At 33.1% G+C, this 19,292-nt stretch overlaps 6 protein-coding genes across 10 annotated transcripts in view; 1 reads left to right on the top strand and 5 right to left on the bottom strand.

Moving 5' to 3' along the window:
- On the top strand, nt 2-2,157 carry LOC104712977. 4 transcript variants are annotated; one of them, XM_010429989.2, is made up of 11 exons: nt 2-88; nt 188-269; nt 397-466; nt 572-639; nt 716-777; nt 863-944; nt 1,037-1,270; nt 1,374-1,502; nt 1,580-1,641; nt 1,728-1,833; nt 1,934-2,157. In XM_010429989.2, the coding sequence occupies exons 2-11, from the start codon at nt 219-221 to the stop codon at nt 1,985-1,987; spliced, it is 918 nt and encodes a 305-aa protein (XP_010428291.1). In that variant the 5' UTR covers nt 2-88; nt 188-218; the 3' UTR covers nt 1,988-2,157. The 4 variants fall into 4 exon arrangements, with proteins under 4 accessions (XP_010428291.1, XP_010428293.1, XP_010428294.1 ...); XM_010429991.2 differs by lacking the exon at nt 2-88 and having other exon boundaries at nt 101-269; nt 1,938-2,157; XM_010429992.2 differs by lacking the exon at nt 2-88 and having other exon boundaries at nt 102-269; nt 1,728-1,844; nt 1,938-2,157.
- Nucleotides 2,206-3,507, bottom strand: LOC104712978 (ras-related protein RABA6a-like). Its single transcript, XM_010429994.2, has 2 exons — nt 3,091-3,507; nt 2,206-2,777 (listed from the first exon to the last, which is right to left on the bottom strand). The coding sequence occupies exons 1-2, from the start codon at nt 3,309-3,311 to the stop codon at nt 2,300-2,302; spliced, it is 699 nt and encodes a 232-aa protein (XP_010428296.1). The 5' UTR covers nt 3,312-3,507; the 3' UTR covers nt 2,206-2,299.
- Nucleotides 7,860-8,592, bottom strand: LOC104712976 (probable calcium-binding protein CML26). The gene has a single exon (XM_010429987.2). It carries the CDS (start codon nt 8,530-8,532, stop codon nt 8,044-8,046), a length of 489 nt encoding a protein of 162 aa, XP_010428289.1. The 5' UTR covers nt 8,533-8,592; the 3' UTR covers nt 7,860-8,043.
- On the bottom strand, nt 9,883-11,643 carry LOC104712974 (thaumatin-like protein). The gene is made up of 3 exons (XM_010429986.2): nt 11,456-11,643; nt 11,017-11,341; nt 9,883-10,421 (listed from the first exon to the last, which is right to left on the bottom strand). The coding sequence occupies exons 1-3, from the start codon at nt 11,514-11,516 to the stop codon at nt 10,073-10,075; spliced, it is 735 nt and encodes a 244-aa protein (XP_010428288.1). The 5' UTR covers nt 11,517-11,643; the 3' UTR covers nt 9,883-10,072.
- Nucleotides 13,261-14,762, bottom strand: LOC104712973 (GDSL esterase/lipase At1g73610-like). The gene is made up of 5 exons (XM_010429985.1): nt 14,504-14,762; nt 14,207-14,337; nt 13,879-14,115; nt 13,521-13,770; nt 13,261-13,424 (listed from the first exon to the last, which is right to left on the bottom strand). The coding sequence occupies exons 1-5, from the start codon at nt 14,760-14,762 to the stop codon at nt 13,261-13,263; spliced, it is 1,041 nt and encodes a 346-aa protein (XP_010428287.1).
- Nucleotides 17,670-19,292, bottom strand: part of LOC104712972 (phosphoethanolamine N-methyltransferase 3) — a 6,038-nt gene continuing 4,415 nt past the window's right edge. For both annotated transcript variants that reach the window (XM_010429983.2, XM_010429984.2), the window contains exons 7-11: nt 18,953-19,094; nt 18,523-18,803; nt 18,257-18,418; nt 18,116-18,169; nt 17,670-18,030 (exon numbers count right to left, since the gene is read on the bottom strand). In XM_010429983.2, the coding sequence (XP_010428285.1) occupies nt 17,857-18,030; nt 18,116-18,169; nt 18,257-18,418; nt 18,523-18,803; nt 18,953-19,094 (813 nt within the window). In that variant the 3' untranslated portion in view covers nt 17,670-17,856. The remainder of the gene's footprint in view (nt 18,031-18,115; nt 18,170-18,256; nt 18,419-18,522; nt 18,804-18,952; nt 19,095-19,292) is intronic.

Genomic DNA, 19,292 nt, shown 5'->3' with positions numbered 1-19,292 from the left:
TAGTGTACCATATAAACGGCACGGTGTTTGGTTCACAACCGCATAAACTCATTGTAGTCTCAGCCATACACACCAATGACACAAGTTGGTAAAGATGACGACTTTTCGTTTTTTATTCTTTTCTCAATTTCCGTTAAGTCGGAAACAATATAAAGGGGATAACGAATCGTTTCTATTCGATCTAAAGGATTAATCTTTGGAAGTTTTCTCCGAGAAAAATGGGAACAGTTCTGGATTCGCATTTCCTGGCTCTCACTGCTATTGTCACTGTAAGTTCCTCTGTTCGTTTTTTTAAATCTTCATTCCTCTGTTCTTTTTTTTCTTGTTTCTGTAGGAGTTACGAGTTGGGTTTTGTTCGTCTATGTCTGATTTGGTGTTTTTTTTCTGAATTTGTAGGTGGTTTACCAGTTTATATTCTTCGTAATCACAGCTCTTTTCAAATTTGATCAAGTCACTGACTTTGCTGGTATGACCATCTTCATTCCTCTATTCCCCAATTGCTCATGTAGTTAGTTACCTTAATTCTCTGTTACGTAGGAGTTCATTATACTAATTAACCTTGTATGTTCAGGAAGCACAAACTTTGTTATACTTGCTGTATTGACTCTTGTTGTTAAAGGCACTTGGCATTTTCGACAGGCAAGTCTCAGGCTCTTCTCATAGATTGGTGTTTTTGAGTTTCTTCTGTTTGCTGAGATTTGTTTTCTATTCACAGATAGTCTTGACTTTGCTAGTTGTGGTATGGGGTCTTCGCTTGGGGATATTTCTTCTAATGAGGTCTCTACCAATGACTGCATTATTCTTACTTTATATTACTTTCCTGATCATGATTGATAATAGCATGACTCTCTTGTTGGTTTAGGATCTTGCAATGGGGAGAAGATCGGCGATTTGATGAACAGCGTGGAAATATAGTGAGACTAATAATTTTCTGGACTCTTCAGGTAAATTTTTTGTAACTATGTATTCATTCTCTTGTAGAGAGCCCTATTGGAATTCATGCTTGTGATCTCAAACTAGAGTTCTTTCATGGTAGGCTGTATGGGTTTGGACGGTTAGCTTACCTCTAACCATTGTGAATGCAAGTGATGGTGGAGGATCTCTTAGACCCGCAGATGTTATCGGTTGGACAATGTGGGTTTTTGGTTTCTTGATTGAAGCTGCAGCTGATCAACAGAAGCTCTCTTTTAAAAACTCTCCAGAAAACAGAGGAAAATGGTGTGATGTTGGAGTGTGGAAATGGTCAAGACATCCTAACTACTTTGGTGAGGTTAGTACTTCCACATATTATATAAGTTCTTCATCTTTAGCATAAATGGTGATATGATCGTTTCATTACTGTGTGTGTCTGTGTGGGTTTATATGTTCATCAGATGCTTTTGTGGTGGGGAATCTTTGTGGCTGCATCACCCGTGCTTGAAGGTGCAGAGTATCTTGTGATACTCGGACCACTCTTTCTTACTTTGCTACTTCTATTCGTCAGTGGCATACCACTACTCGAGGTTCTTGCTCGTTCTCTATCTCTCTCTACTTAGACAGTTTCTGAATCACATATAGCTGATATGAATGTAATGAGCAGGCATCGGCTGACAAGAAACATGGCAACTCGGGAGCTTACAGATTCTACAAGAAAACAACAAGGTTTAACGATATGAACTTGTTCTAAATATAATGTTTAATATACCTTGAATTTAGCTAATTTGTTTCTATCTTCGACCGATCTGTAGTCCTCTGATTCTGTTGCCGAGAGGAGTTTATGGGAACTTACCTGGATGGTGCAAGACGATCTTTCTCTTCGAGTTTCCATTTTACAGCCGAAGTCTCCCTCAAGAGGTGGCTGTTTAGTAAGTGCTTACTCAATTTGAGTTTCATCTCTTTGGTATCTTTCTCTAGTGTAATGAGTTTGGCTTCTCTTTTTTTGTATACGTGCAAGAAAGCTAGTGGAGACTCCAAGAACAGCAAAGAGAATGAACTAAAGGATGACTGATTTGTGAAGCACTCTCTAATAAAATTCTGTAAAAATTTTGCTTGTAAGAAACTGAAATTTGTTTGAATTATTGAACAAATCTTAGCTTATGTGTAATTGAAGCATCGAAGCAAAACAAATGAAACATATTGACAGAACCGGATCTCAGTTCTGATTGGTTCATTTTTTTATTTGAGTTCCATATTTAATTGATATAGTTATATGATTAACAATTAATGTATGTGGCCAAGTCAAAATTTTAAGGAATACATGCAAATCAAAACATCATCAAAATATTCCAAAACGATAACAAAAAAAAAAAACATGAATTATTTACTTGTAACAACAGTAGGAAGAAGAGCTTAACGGTTGAGTAGTAGCAGTGACTTGATGGATATTCACAATTTCTTTACCAACGGGAAGGACCGTACCATTACCGTTAACTTGAGCCTTCGTCGCAACGCCGTTGGATTTATTTTCCGAAGCGTTCCTCTGCGTCACAACCTCATGTATTCGTCCAATCATCACGAGAAACGCTTCTTCGACGTTAACGTTCTCTAAAGCCGAAGTCTCGAGGAAGTAAAGACCTTCTGATTCAGCTAGATTCTTACCATCATCTTCTTCAACTTCTCTAGATTGTCGGAGATCAGATTTGTTGCCAACGAGGACAACGACGGTGTCGGGATTGGAGAAGTCTCTGAGCTCAAAAAGCCATTTCTTGATGTTTTCGAACGTTGTTCGTCTTGTGATGTCGTAAATCAGTAATGCCCCTAATGCTCCTCGGTAGTACGAACTTGTAATTGCTCTAAACCTTTTTACTCATTAAAAAATTAACAAAGATTAGAGATTAAAAGTAATAATTAAAGATTAAAATTCCATTAATCTCCTAACTCCAAACTAAAAATATTTTAACCTAATATAAGTAGCTAGTTAACTCCTCTTTTAAAAGATTAGGTCAAAAATAAAAGATCAAACGAAAAGGTACAAAATAAGGAACAGAGTAGTGTGGTCACGAGGTTGCAAAATTAGGTCCGTGAGTTTGTGTATGATTGCTCGCTCACAAAGAATTCATTTTACGTACGCAAGTTGTATGATTTAGATTTTGATGTGTTTGCAAATAATACCTTTCTTGGCCGGCGGTGTCCCAAATCTGAGCCTTGATGATTTTATCTCCAACGTGGACATTCCGGTAAGCGAACTCAACTCCGATGGTTGGTTTAGAGTCAAGCCGGAACTCGTCCTTGGAAAATCTTGATAAGAGGTTTGATTTTCCGACGGCTGAGTCTCCGATCAGCACCGCCTTGAACAAGTAGTCGCACTCTTCCTCGTACGAGTCTTCAGCCATTTGTCTCAAGGATTAAAATCTAAAGTTCCTCTCAAGCCAAAACGCTATATGTTACGACAAAATAGGAGAAAGGAGAAGGAGTAAGAAGAAAGGAAAAAGACAGTTCCTCCACTGAATTTGGCTTTTGGTTGTAAATCGGATTTAATAGTGTTTTTTATAGTCAAACTCAAATCATTATTATTTTATTTTGTTGAGAAATGAGAATAGTATTGCAATCGTATTTAGAATGAAAAAGGGAAAAGAAAAAAATGGAAAAAAATAAAACTTAAGTGATAAAGATGATCAAATAAAGATGATGGCGTCAAAGAAAATGTAATAATTCAACTGAATCACTAGAATCGTGGACATATCCTCTCATATTATTTATTTAACGAGGATATGTTGTGATTTTTAGTTTTTTTTTTTAAAGAGGATATATGTTGATTAGGTTTTAAGATTAATAAGAGAGGAGGATTCATAATCACAACCATAAGCTAGTGCAGCTGTTTGTTGGCATGTGAAATCATGGATTACAACATAATGATAACGTTGTCTTCCTTTTATCATTGTTTTTTTTGTTGGGATTACCAAAAAAAAAATGAAAGGTAAAAAAATCCGGAAATATTATTACTGCATCTGCTACATTTCTAATTTCTTTCCCTCAAAATGTGTATTTTTGTTGTGTTGATTAGAATATAATCAATTACTATCAGATTAGATATCATGATGTTCAATAACCAATCATACCTACCTATCTCCTTTTCTCCTTTGACATTTTTCACCTAAGTTCACACGCTTTCAAAGTGGTTCTTCTTTATACCAATTGTTATTTGACACGAATTCTTGTTTTGATACTGAAAATTTTACGTGATAAGCAATTTAAATGGTGAGATGTTTTACCATTAAAAGAAGTACTAGATTCGGACCCGCACGTACGTGCGGGGTTGATTTCAAAAATTAAGATTATTATCAGGTTTGCAATATTTACGTATGTGCGGGATAATGTTTATGAACATATTTTTAACGAATATTAGTAACATTTATAATCTAAACTCTTATCAGTATAGCATTTGATATGTTATTGTTTTTTAGACGAAAAGAATGATTATATATGTTTTGATTTTTTAGACGAAAAGTATAAACAACTACAATTAAAAAGAGTAAGACGAATATAGAATGTTTATATCTTGACAGAAAAACCGTCATGTCCCATATATGTCATGTTTATTCTATTTCATAACTGTGATTTTAAAAATACTTTATCCATTTGAGATTGTATATTTTAGTCTAACATATAAAGAAATAGGTAGAAGATTTGGATGGGATATTCATACTTCATGTACTTTTTGTTTGGATATTTAATTTTTACAAATTAGTGGACATTATACAATTTTTCTTTATATTTCTCATTATCTATCAAATTGGATAAAATCTGCCATAATGATTAAAATTCCTAAACTTGATGACCTAAATTGTATAGTGTGACAAACCCACATTGATAGACTTACTTTGTAATAGTTTTGCTATTTTTTTACTTGCCACCCAAAAACCACATGAGCAATGTTTGTATTCGCCGTGTTGAATTTGCAAAACCCGTGGGTAACATGTATTTCAATAAAAAAAATTATCTATAAAATATGTCTTAAGAGATTGGATAAGAGATTATTTTATGTTTTGATAGACTAAAACTCAGTAAGATATTCAAAAATACTCAAATTTATTCCATTCCAAATTGCTCGTACTCAAGTTAGATTTTGAGAATAAAATATAGCTATTAAAAAAAAAAATTCTAGCCTGTTACCCAAAATTTTATATATTCATGTGTGAAAAGAAGTGAAACTATTCCTCTTTAAATTTGATATTTATTCATTAGTATTTATTAACAAAACTTATCCTTATGCACTAACACAGTTACGGTAATTATGTTGGTATGATAGGTTCTTTCGTTTTAGTTGGTAAGATAGCTTCTTTTTGCCCCAAAAAAAACTTGGTATGTTTAGTTCTATATTTATGCAATCGAATTAAAATTGATTTCTATATGTTATTTAAAATTGATAATTATATTTCCAAAATTTTATTGTAGGTTATTGGTTTCGTATAAGTTTGGATATGCAATTCTAACCAATACTCTAAAATATGTTTTGTTTGATTGCCACAATTTAAATAACACAAATTAAATGAAAAATAAACAAAAATGAATTTACAATTTAAAAATAATTTTGTAAAATATATTAATAAACATTTTGATTTTTTATACCGCACATATATACACATATATACCTATGCTATATGTGTGGATGGTTGCACAAATCTACTATACAATTATATTAAATAGAATCAATCACTTCAGAATTATATTATTGATAATTAAAGTCCTTTGTCAATACTCCTTCACGTTTCACCTTACATGTTTTTTTCTCCTTGACACCATATGTAGTAACAACATTTGTTCTTTTTACCGCATGCAAACATATATATACATATAAATATTAAAATCATGTCTGACAAAAAAATATTAAAACCATGCGTGACAAAAAAATATTAAAATCATTTATATATTGGCATTTTCACGTATTTTTTTTGGTAGGAAGTACCTCCAAGTATCTATATTGGTATCTTCATGTATCATTAATAATATATAAAATGAAAATATCAATTTAAAATTTCAAATCTTAATTAAAGATACTACTATTTTTCATAGTTATGATAGTCTTAAGATATAATTTCATAAAGATAAACAACACATTTTGTTGTTAAATGGTTAGGATTTTGTCAACAATGATATAAATGATAACCCTTTTCAAGGATGAAAAATACTAGAATACTAAAACACCAAAATAGAACAAAAACGCCACACATATATTTTTTTGAGTTAAACATGAATTTTTGAACTCTGTAAAAAAATACAATTCAACATAAATTAGTTTCATATTAAAAAAGACTTAGAAAAGAAGTATGCATACTAAATACTTTATAAATTCAAACCATTTTTTATAATTGATGATTTTTTATTATTTTATCTGATAAAACGACATATTCTCACTGGTTTGAAAAAGCTTGACATCATGATTTGGATCTGCCATCGTTGGTAGCCATTTTGATATACAAAATTAGATATTTCAAGTAGGATCGGGTACAAAGCTCTTTTTCTAACGATGGTTATATTTATAGTGGAAGTCAGCAATTCCATTAATAGGATAAATGCAATTGATACCATATATTTTCATAACAAAATTGTTTTTTTGTTCCTGTATTTACGATTTTTTGAATTGAAAATGTCTATAATTTAGGTGATACTAATTAATATTGTGTGCACATTTGGTAAGTAGATATATATTTCTAAAGATTTTGAATTTGATTCTAATGACTCATATCCTAAACAATTCAAATATGGTTGATATTTAAATTCGTAACTGTTAAGATTTGGATTATGGAAATTTTGAATGCTAATTATTGTTGTTTACTTGTTTGAATACTAATTATTGTTGTTTACTTGTTTGAATGCTAATTATTTTTGTATGTCGTAAATGTTGTTTACTTGTTTTCCTTTTTGTGCTACTAATTATAGGTCTGTTTGGATATATGTTTACCTTATACAGTTCTTCTATTAATTGTATATGTTTGGCTCTGAGTTATATATATCATTATTCTGTTTTAAATGACATTTCATGTAATAATCTCTTAATCTATGTCTACTTATTAAAAATGCTTCCCTTTTAATAGTATAGATGAAAACGTTATGCACGATGCTTCCATTGATTAACAATACTATCTCTCAGGTAATAAACTAACTAATACTATTATTTGCGAGATAAATAATTGAGTGAGTTCTTCTTTATAATTTTATTCATTTGACTTTCAAACATACTAGGAAAAAAGTGTTGTGACTTGTAGAGATTAGTTCCATTTTTTGATGCAATAATACTAATTCAGTTGACAAGGAAAAAAAACTCTCAGGCCTAGTCGGACTGACTAAAAAAGGTGAATAGAATTCTCATTGGGCTTAAAACCAGGCCCTGAAAAAGCCCCTATGTGTTAAAGTGAAACCAACTGGTAAGATTTGTGAGCGTATATATTCCAAACCAAATTAGATTCCCATTTTTCAGGCCACACAACACGAAGAATCACATTCCAAAATAACTGTTTGAACAGGTTTTTTCCCCACACAAATAGCGTCTTTGTTGACCAGTTCCACCAGTAAAACAAGTCGTACTAGAACATTACAGGCCTGCGACTTTGGTTATTCCGCTTAGTCCGGATCAAACTAACCGAAAAATAAATTCGGTTTGCTTTGGTTTAGATATAGTTAAAAAAACTGATCAAAATGTTATGAAAAGTACTCGATAGGGAGAACCGAACCGAGATTCTCAGATAACTGATGCAAAATTAAAATTCCACCAATCGGTTCAGCCGAGAGAACCAAAACCGATCAAAAAACCAAAAAATCTCGGTTCGATCAGGTTTGGTTATTTATCTCAGCCCTACTAGATAGAAACTTTAAAAAAAAAAATCTGATTCGTTCCAAAAAGAAATCTCAAGCAGAGTTATGAAAAACTTCAAATCAAAGAATTTGGTTAAAATCTTTAATTGCAATATAATACCGGAAAAACGCATCATTCATATAGAGTAATCATAGGTGCAGAACAAACTCATCATCATCCTCATCCATATACATTAGGAAGAGAATCGAATCAATTTTTGTTGTCAAAACTAAACAAAAAAAGTACATGCATGTTCGTATATCTTCTTCACCCTAAGCAGAACTAGCGTTCGCGGACGATCCTTTCACGAGCTCAGGCGAAGCCATCATTTTCTGAAACTCCTCAAAGTTAACATTACCATCGCCATCAGCATCAACATGCCCGATCATTCTCACACAGTCTTCAACGGAGCAAGACATACCAAGACGGTTGAGAACCTTATGGATCTCAGATGACGAAATCAAACCGTTCTTGTTCTGATCGTATAGATCAAAAGCTTCACGGATCTCTGCGGCAGAGGAGGACGATCGGCAGATGGCGGCGAACTCTTCTTGGTTGATGTAACCGTCACGATCGATGTCGATGTCGTCTAGAACGCGGTTGAGCTCCTCCTCTGTGTACGACGTTCCCATGGATTCGAAAACGTTGCCGAGCTCTGAAACAGAGATCTTCCCGTCGCCGTTGGAGTCGAATTGGTTGAAGACCTTCTGAAGCTCCATATCGGTTGATGGTGTTGTGGATTTGTTGGTGGTGTTCGTCATTTTTTGTGTTTGTGAATTGTTGGAGTTGTGATTTTGACGTTTTTATAGAGTTATGTGATGATTTAGCTTTAGGTTGATGCCTTTCTTTTTTTGAACGATGCTTGATGATGCCTTTTGTATGGCTACCCTTCATGGCTTTCTTTTCATTAACTAAATATATTTATTTCTATTTTTAATTCTTCGATTTTTCAATTTTAGTTTTTCCTATATAGTTGTGTAATGTATAGTAGTAGTGTGCTTTATTTGATTATTAACAATTTAACATAGTGCGTATCAAAAATAAGGTATATGTTCTTAGTTAGTGCGTGTGCCTCTATGTGGAATCTGAAACGTATACATGCAAACGATTTTGATAGTTACGATATTATTTATATGGAAACCATGACTGTCATCATGATTTATATGAACATTTTCTGGAAATAAATAAGAAAATTACATTTTCTTGAAACCATGATATTTGAATATTTATACAATGTACAAAAACTAAATAAGAAATCATAAACATGAACTACCAATGTACATTTCCTTCTTCCATGTAGATTTTGCTTGTTGTACAAATAGATTTTAGCTAGTTATAATTAAGTCCCTATATGTAGTAGACTGTATACATGTGTTAATAAAAATGCTAATCGAGATTAAGCGGGGGTAGAAGGATCCTGAGAGTGAGTCAAAATATGTCGAAGATAAAGAAATGCATATTTGAAGCAAAGAAGGGCGACGATGAGCCAAAAAATGGTGCCAATGGCACCATCCCATACATTAACAACATCGGCAATAAAATAAAATTTCGTATCTTTGGAAGCAGCTAATTTTACCGATCTCACATTCCCGAAAATACCAACTCCGATCATCGACAGAACGGTAAATCCAGCTATCAATAACCCAGCCGGTATTACCCACTTTAATACATCTCCCCAAAAACTCGAGGCCATTTTCGTTTATTTATTTATTTTGGTCTTGTTGATTGTAAAAGGCTCCATATATATATTTCTATGTGCGTGGTTGTAAGTACGTAATTCCCAATTGCGTTTGAGTTTTTATTGTTTGCTTCACGTTGGTAATTAAATTATATTTAATAATCTACCATGCATGGGTTTTTTTGCTTGAGCGTGTCCAGTCTCCTTAATTTGGGAGATTTTTTTAATAGGTTAGAGATTTTCGTCTAGGCATGGAAATATATATATTTTGATTTTAATTAGTTTATTTTTTAAAGTAAGTTTGTTGAAGGGTCTATTCGGGTTTAATACTGTTTACACTTTACAGGTATAGAAAAACAAAACAAATTAACCCGAATTAGCTACATTCGTCCTTTGTAATCCTGTTTTTCTTTAATTTACTTTTAAACCGGGGTCCAACCAATTGGACATCACTTAACTTATTAAACGCATATAACAATGCATGAAATCTAAAGATCATCGAACGAGTGAGAACATTAAGCGGAAGAACAAAGGTCTCTCGATAACTCTCACTAGAACCTCGTACATACTAAACCAATCATGTAAAATTATTCATACAAAATAATTTAAAAGTGAGGTTTCAATCAACGGCGGTGGTGAGGGCAAAAAGTGACGACGTAGTTAGCTTTAGAACACGTGGCAATGCTGGTCGGGTCATCGTAGGCGTATGAGTAGGCCTTTGGGCAAGCTACCTTGAAGATCTTAGAGTAAGCCGTAGGCTTACATGACTGTGGGTTACCGAACAAGCCGGTACAACAGTAGCGTGGTGAGTTAAAGGCAGAGCACGCGCTTTTACAGGCTACTACCTGTTTCCTGTCACGTGAACGGACCTGTAGACCAACTGGACACATCCGGTTCAGATCGCTTACGCAACCGGCGTAGGTACACTTTCCAGTACCCTTCACAGGCATTATAGACATCGCCAAGTTATATCTGTCATTAATCATTATCAATTAACAAGAAAACTAGTTTATAAGAGTAAACAAAAATGTTTAAATTATTCATGTTTAAGATACGCAATTTGGTTTAAGGTTTGTATTCCATTCGATATTTTGGTATGTTATAGTCACTAGTTAGTTTTATAAGAGTTGAAACAAGACAAAATTATTTCTAATACGGTTAGCTTTCTGTTTAGATGTATGAAATTTCTATATGGTTCGGTTTAGTGAAAAACTAACTAAAAACGTATTAGAAAATCATGATTATATTGTTATTATATTCACAACTTAAATATGATTATATTTTTTTAAAAAATATTCATATGTAAAACTAAACTGTATAATATGAAGTTTGGTTTGGTTTAGTTCATGTCTTCATGAACACTAAAGTCAGTAAAATTTTGATTCGGTTCAGGCTTTTTTTTTCCACCCCTAATTATGTTACCATATCAAATCCATTCACTAATTCGTACTAGTTATTCAAATACACATTATAAATATAATCATATAAAAATAATACTCCTGATGAACGCTAAACAAAAGTTAAACCGAACCGAATTTTCAAAAAAATTGGTTGAAATGAGACATACCCATCAACGAGGCTGACGTCATAAAAGTCCATGTCATGACCGAGGGTGATCTCGGCGAGTGTAGCCGGAGGTACACCGCCAGCTCCGTTACAGAGGAGAGAACCACCGCAGTCTCCAGTGGCGCAGTGACCACGGCCAGATCTGTCGAAGGAGCAACCGTGACGGCCCCAGAAGCGACCGGACCACAGAGGTGGAAGTTGGAGAGTGTAAGCTCTTTTGGGAGAGAGTTTAAATCCGCCACCGGCGAGGAGCGGTTGACCAGAGCTAGCTTGGATCCCAGGCCCGACTGGGTATGTGCACTTGTTGTAGAATATGACCGTTGAAGCTAAAGTTCAACGAAATAGGCAAACCCAAAAATGTCATTAGTTTCGTTTTGATGTGATTATTTATATATGACTTTATATTCAAAAGATCTGAGATAAAAAAAAAAATAGAATACCTGAAGCGTGGGAGAGAAGAAGAAGGAGAGGGAGGAGGAAGAGAGATGTTGAAGAAGCCATTGTTGGTACTTTTTTCTGATTTCTTTCTACTTGAGTGGAGGACGTACGCAAGAACTGTGAAGCAGCTTCACATTTCTCTCATTGCCTTTTTGGAGATTTTCTCTTTATAGAGAGAAAATGACCGGTGTCCTTTTTTTTCCTTCATTTTATTAGGGTTTATAAAAATGAAAAAAAAAAAAAAAAAAACAGTCAATAATTATCAACGATTAATATTGCTAGCTGAAAACTAGGATTATGAAATGGATTGTTTGTGGTTAGTAATTAATTACTAGTAAAGTTTGTTCTTGGTGAAAAATATAACTATTGGCGTAGTTTGGATAAGTGCAAAAGAAAATTTGTACATTTACAACCTAACTACTCCCTCCGTTTCATAATATAGGATGTTTTAGAGATTTTTCTTTGTTTCATAATATAAGATGTCTTCAACTTTTTAAGTAATTTTTAGATTACTTTTATATTTTCTTATTATTTATTTTATGCAGTCTTGTTTGTGATTGGTTGAACTTTTCAAAAGTAATTATTTCTTAAACTGCGTGCTTTCACTCAAAACATCTTATATTTTGAAACGGAGGGAGTATATCAGATAAAAATCATCAGTTTGAAAGAAAAATTGTTCATTTTACACTGTTGCAGACAACCATGTTAAAAGAAAGAATATATGTGTTTGGGGAATGTAGTAATGACAAAACTTATATCACACCTTTCGAAGCTGTCAGAAGACTAATTCGAACCTTTGTTCTAGGACTCGTAAAGTTAATGGTTTGCAAATTATGCATAGTTTAATAGGAGTAGTATGAATATTTACATTTTTTTCCTTCTCCTTCCTGGTTTAATCATAAGTTCTAGAGAAATAGTTAAAACTCGTCTACACAGTTCACTATACTTCCAAACTATATTAATTAAAAAAATTAATTTTACAAATTGAAAGGGACTAGTTAAATTTTACACAGTTTACATTAACAAGATCGTTTAAATATTTTGCCATTCCTACACTAAAATTCTCGTAATGGGGACTAGTTTAAAACTAAAAATTCACGTGAGGTTTTGGATTCACGTGACAGGCAAACGAATCTAGCTATATGAAGCAGTGAGATTTAAAATCTTAAGTTTTCGTTTCACTAAAGAACAAATTTTGTAAGAAAATAAATAAATTTTAAAACAGTACTTTTTTTTTCCTTTTTTTAACAATCGACATAAAAAGATGCTCCACGAAAACGGTGTTTGAAGGCTCTCTGAATAAAGTAGGAATATCCGAGTATGGACCGAAACGAAGAGATATAGACAATAGCATTAATAATAAAGAAATATGACTTTTTTTTGTTTTTGTTTTGGAACAACTAATAAATATGACTATTTTTGAAGTATTTTGTGGAAAACTTATATGTTCTAGATGTCATAACAAAGGTATACAAGTGATAAGAAAACATGATCGCAAGTTATTTTTTAATTTGTTGATAGTGATTTTCATTGAATAAATCCAACGTTTGATATTAGTTGATATCTTCAGGATATTAGTAAGCGTTTACTAGAAAGCTCAAATATATAGACTTAACTTGTTTCTGAGAACATGAGAGGGTTCAAGTCAACACTAAGATCCAAAATGTATTTTTGTTAGGAATAACAAATATTGGATTTGAACAAATAGCAACGTTGTGGTAAGGTGCGTAACCGATAACTTATTACATCAAAACGTACTGATCTCGGTATTAATAATCACCGAATCTAAAAAGCTTGATAAAATTGATCATGCGAGCTTTGCTTTGATATCTTCAATAATCGGTGGTGTGATAGTTCTGTATGACTTCTCAGTCGGATGGGCAATATCCCAAAACACGTATTGAGACGCGTCCACGCACGGTATTATGGACGTCGGCGTACAACAACATCCATGAGCTACATCAATGAACCCTGCACCATGCATTTTTCCAACGAATGATAGCATATTAATTAAATGTTTTAAAAACACACATATGAGTTGTCTTGTTAAATCATGTGATTGATTACCTGAAGCTTGAGGGTTGTTGATTAAACCAAGAAGAGGAGTGTACATATCTATGTACATGAATTTGGCCCCCGGAAATGTTGCACCAAGATTTTCAACTTCGGCAGATAATTTTTTGTTGAACATATCAGCTGCTTGATTTGAGAAGACTTCACATATTAAACTCCCAAGCATGGTTCTTGCTCCTGGTAAGCAGCCTAGCGGTAATGTTCCCATAACCGCAAATTTTCTTGCACCCATATCATATAAACTCTTCAAATAACCAAAAAAAAGAAACATTAGAATATTTTAAATACAATATTTGACTAAAAATTTATCGTACTTGACTATGTTTTATATTTTGAAATATTGATTGTGTACCTTTATAAGATCACGAGTCCAAGTGACCAAGAGATCAGTGTAGCCTGAAACAGTGTATTGTAACCTTCTAGACATCGTAGTAAAATAGGTGATAGCAATATCGTTATTTGCAGCTGAGATTAGATAAACAGCATTTGATATAATCGTATTTGCTTGTTCTTGATTTCCTACTACACCATTTAGTCTGGTGATGTAGTTTTGGAAGTCTGTAACCTGGTCTGACACCCATATAACTCCCTAACCACACCAAAATATAATCTAATTAAATTTTGATATAAATTTTTAAAAAACGTGTTATAATTTTTGGGACAGAATAGTAATATTTTACTTGTATTCTAGCAGTGATTGCATCAAGTCCAGAACCACCGGATGCGAAACAAACACCAGTTGGTAGATCATCGTTCGAGAGGGATGGGTCACGGTATGCTGGTAAGAGACTCTTCAATCCCAAACCTTCGGCTGCACACAAAAGACATTTATTTTGGTTAATTATGTCACACGCAAAGACATTAATTGCTACCAGAGAATATTTGTGTCATTGACTAATAGTATTCAAAACTGATGTATCCGTTACAAACATATCAAGAGTAAAATCGTTCTAGCTAGAGATCAAGAATAAACATACCAATCATATCTGAAAAAACTCTCCCATTGCCAAATCTTCCTGTAGCTCTTCCACCTACAAGATCTCTACCGTATGGGAAAAAATTGACTTTAGTAAGAGTGAGAAGAAGATTATTGTTGCCCGTATCAAGTATTGAGTCTCCAAAAGCGAAAAGTGCCGAAACCGTTGAGTTCCCATTTGATTGTTGGGCAGAGCCAACATAAAACAGGCTAATGAACGACAATGCTAATAGCATTTTCGAGAGCATAACGTAAGTCATATTTTTCCAACTTGTTTTTGGATTGATGTTTTGGTGAAAGTATCAGAATATGAAGTATATAAACAAGATAATTTCTGATCTTAGAGAACAAAAGATTTTGCACAAACAAAAACTAAGAGAAAATAGGTAAAATATCTACAATGACTTTTAAAGGAATCAAATAATCAAATTCAACAAAATGGCTGTCAATAAATGTTATCATTGTATTCAAATTTTGAAAGAAAAAAAACTGCAAATTCAACGAATAGTAATTAGCAACAAAAAAAATATACAAAGATTCACTTAAGAACCACAAAAAAAAAAAAAAAAACAATGCATCATATCACACGTTCGATTTCATTGAATGAATGCTGAATCGGCGATCTTATCCTGGTCACTGAAGTCTGTTTTATTTATTTTTCTTTATCTTAAACCAAAATCGACTCTGTTTGATAATTCAACGGCTATGATAATAATCATGCCCTTAATTATAATTTGATTGAGGAGACCTTCTAACTCGGTACGACCCTTACCCAGGCTTGGTTTGGTTCATCTAATAATTTTTATTTTTTTTATCTAATAAATCTATACTATTAAAGCTGAAGTACTCACTAGACTCAAATTGGACCATGACTTTGTTTTGGTACGTTTTTCATTAAAAATGATTAGAGAATCACTTAATTTAATTAAATTATCCTATAGTTTTGATTTCACTAAATGACGAAAATACCCCTTGCTCGCCCACTTAATTACCACCGGGTCGGGACGCGGATCCTCTTTAACCCGGTAATAGAAGAAAATAAATCCGCGGATCTGTTTGTACTCCAAGTTTATAATATTCGGATCCTGTATGTTGTTTGGTTCAAGAATAATTATTCCCGTCACCAAACAGAAGTATAATTCCTATAAATAAGGAAACTGGTATCCGAGTATTTAATGGCTTCGGTAATATCAAATATTAACTACTACCATACTTAATCCCTATAATTATTACGAATATTAATACTTATCGATTGTATTTTTTTTTTGCTTCCAAAATAATCAATAGATTAAATACGAAATTGTATATATATGTAAACTTATTTGATTTGCTTTTATATTGTGAGATATTTAAGGAAACAACAAATCAACTTAATACAATTAAATAAAAACAAATCATCATTTAGTTTATATTTTTTAATATTTCCTTAACGAAATTATAGTAATTAATTATGAGTAGTATAGATGGAAAGAATTAAAAACGCATAAATTATATATATGTGAAATTGTAAACTAATTTACAGAAATGGTGTACTGTATATCCCACATCGACTAAATATTTTGGAATATGGTTCATAATGACTATAAATATATGACAAAAATGTTTTGAGTACAAATGAGCAGGAAGCTTGATTTATCAGGTATCCAAATTTAACAGTTTAATTTGGTTCTATATTTGAGAATATTTAAACTTTTAAAAAGTAAACATATTATAATATATTTATGTTTTTAAAAAAAGTTTTAGATATTATAAATATTTAAATTTTTATAGAATGTTTAAATTATTATAAATATTTGAACTCCGTCGAAAGTTTAAAATATTATAATATATTTAAAGTCTATAAAATATTTAAGTAATATTAATATTTTTACTCTTAAAAATTTTAAAATATAAGAAAGTTTGAGTTAAACCTTTTAAAACAGGTATTTTTATCAAACTATAAATTAAGCCATGGAAGCGGGGTGTATCTATCCTCTTACAAAACTACTATCTGATATTGCGGAGTGTCTATTCTCTTAGACAACTACTATCTACTATTTCGATGTGTCTGTTTCCGTGAAAAGCTACATTTTACAAACTACTTACTCTATTAGGATTTCTAATTTACTATATAACCCCAAATATACAAATAAACACTATATAAACAAAGAAAATAAGTCAAAATAAATAACTATATTACAAAAATACAAATTACAAAAAAAAAGTAACTAACAAAATATATAATCCCGTGCTGTAGCACGGGGTATCACCTAGTTTACAGTAAAGAAGTACTACAATAAATCTTTTATATGAACATAGAGTTTATTAACTTTTGAACTCAAACATTTAGGCTGATCACTACTAGTCACTATATGAAGTTTTTGTAACTTATATTCGTTAAATATAAGTAGCTACTAGCTAGTAACGGGGAAACATACAGTATACTTTAATTTAGTTAACTTTAACAAAAATTGAACTGTACAGTTAACTAAATGTATTTATATATATTTCTCAATTTCTCATAAGTCATAACTATCATTCTAGTGTAAAGCAAAACTATATATGTTTGCATCAAATCATACATTTGGTTTACATTTGGTTTGAAAGCCTTTTAACAAAAAAAAAAAATCATACATTTGGTTCACCATATTTCCCTTGCGTAGTCCTCATTTGTTGGTGTACAGAAAATCCCTTTGTACATATGCATGTCATATACGGAAGATTACACATGAACACGAGTACACGAATGCAAAGTTATTATCATAATATGTCATAGCAGTAGCAGCTTCGATAGAAACTTATCCTTTCATCCCTCAAACCGCTCTCTATTTGGGAGAAAAAAACAAAACAAACATACTAAAATGGTTGACAGAGAACAGTAGACGCCACCAAAAAGAATCGACAAAGTAGAATAGATAGAGTTTTTTTTCCCGTAAATTGTTTATAATTAAGGACGTGCCTAATCTACCCGTAAAGTTACGAGTGATTGACCATATCCCATCCAACCATGTGGAGAAACAAGGTTAGTGTCTCGGTTTGATATCTCCTTATATTTCTAAAAATCTTGTCTTTCTCTAGTCTAGAACTGATGACTCATTCTCTAACTAGGGTTCTTCAAGATGATCCCAAAACTACCACTCTCGTTCACTGTTTTTTTTAGTTCGAGCTTTACTATGGCAAACAAGATAAATCCGATTTTAAAATATCACATACATTAAAATACCAAACTGGATAGGCTTTAAAATGGATACGAATACAGGAAACTCAACAGTTACATATAGCTTGAAGAGATCATAACAGGGGAACTGGGTTTTGATGATATACACATACCCAAATTTATTTTCAACTTATAGTTTTTTTAACACAATGCCAGAATCAGTTTCTCTTGGCGATGAACAAACCCCACTTCTGCTCACCACTTGAGCTCCTGAGCAGCTTTGAGTTCCACCCTCCTACAATATCCTCGTAATCCTCTTGTGAGAAGTCGCTGATGAACTCATCCTTCTCCTTCTCCACTGCGTCCAGTTCCCGTTTCAGGACTTTCATGAACTGATGAAAAAAGGCAGACAGCAAATTGGTTTCAAGTTCTTTTTTAGAGCGCATATAGAGTTTATTGTAGAGAAACGTTTCTTACCTGATCAGTTCTGTCCTCTGCGATCACCTCCTCGAATCCAGCATCTTTCAGCATCTATCAAACCAAGCAAGTTCAGACGACTAAATTCGGTGATTTTTTTCTTAAGTAGAAGAGGAGAAGACAGGTTCAGTCTCTGTATACCTGACCGTATGTTTGCACATCATGAAGATCATAACCTCGTTGCTTGATGTAGTTTGCAAAGTCTGGAGATGGGGTTTTAGGGCTTCTGCAGTAATCAGTAATGAGAATTTTTCCTCCTGGCTTCAACCATTTGTAGAATGTTCTGAACAATGCTGGCTTATCCTGAGAGTAAGACCAGCGATTACGAAATGAGAAAGAGATCTTCGTGAACAAAGCTACAAAATAAAGTCATGATATATAGAAGAAGAAAAAGTGGAAGTTTATACTTGGATATGCAGAATGGTGTCTCTGCTGTAAATAACATCAAAGGTGTTATCAGGATACTCCTTCTTGGTGCAATCAGCTACTTCGAATTCTACAGAGCATTTGAGTCCTATCGCGTGTTCGAGCGCAAAAGAGATCATGTTTACAGATAGGTCAATGCCCACAACATCCACGTCAAAGTTCTCAGCCATGTAGAAGTCCCCTCCTCCGATTCCGCATCCAACATCTAGAACTTTCTGGCCTGGTTTAAGATCCAGCTTATCCACAAATTCCTTTGTTGTCTCTATATCAAAGGTCAAAACAAAAAGTAAGAAGGAAAGATACTTTACTTGCAGACAGTAATGGAAAAATAGATGAGTTAATATTGAACTTCAAATACAGAACCATAAGTACAGCGAAATTGATACAAATTCGATGACTAAAAGAGCATACCGAGTCCCCCTGTGCTCACAAACCCTTGTCCAAAGACACGCTCATAGCGTAAGATACCACTAGACTTGTACTGGACATTGTCCAAGAAGCGTTGGAAGCCCCTATCATTATCCGAACTGACTTTCTGCCAAAGCCAGCATATCTGAAATTTTGTGAAAGTATTAAATATGAATCCGACCAATACCATCAAAGTTTGGCTAAAACATGAAGAGGCCTGTTACCTGGTTCTGGTTCTTTTTGCTTCTCACATAAGCTCCAACACATTTACAGCTAACCAAAGAAAGCTCGTACGAATTCCCAGCATCGTCATTCATATGGCATTCTTTGAAAAGCTGAAAAG

This window comes from Camelina sativa, chromosome 9, assembly GCF_000633955.1.
Source record: "Camelina sativa cultivar DH55 chromosome 9, Cs, whole genome shotgun sequence".
In the NCBI taxonomy this organism is placed as follows: Eukaryota; Viridiplantae; Streptophyta; class Magnoliopsida; order Brassicales; family Brassicaceae; genus Camelina; species Camelina sativa.
The sequence above is the reverse complement of the archived record's forward strand: the minus strand, read 5'-3'. Positions and strand labels throughout refer to the sequence as shown.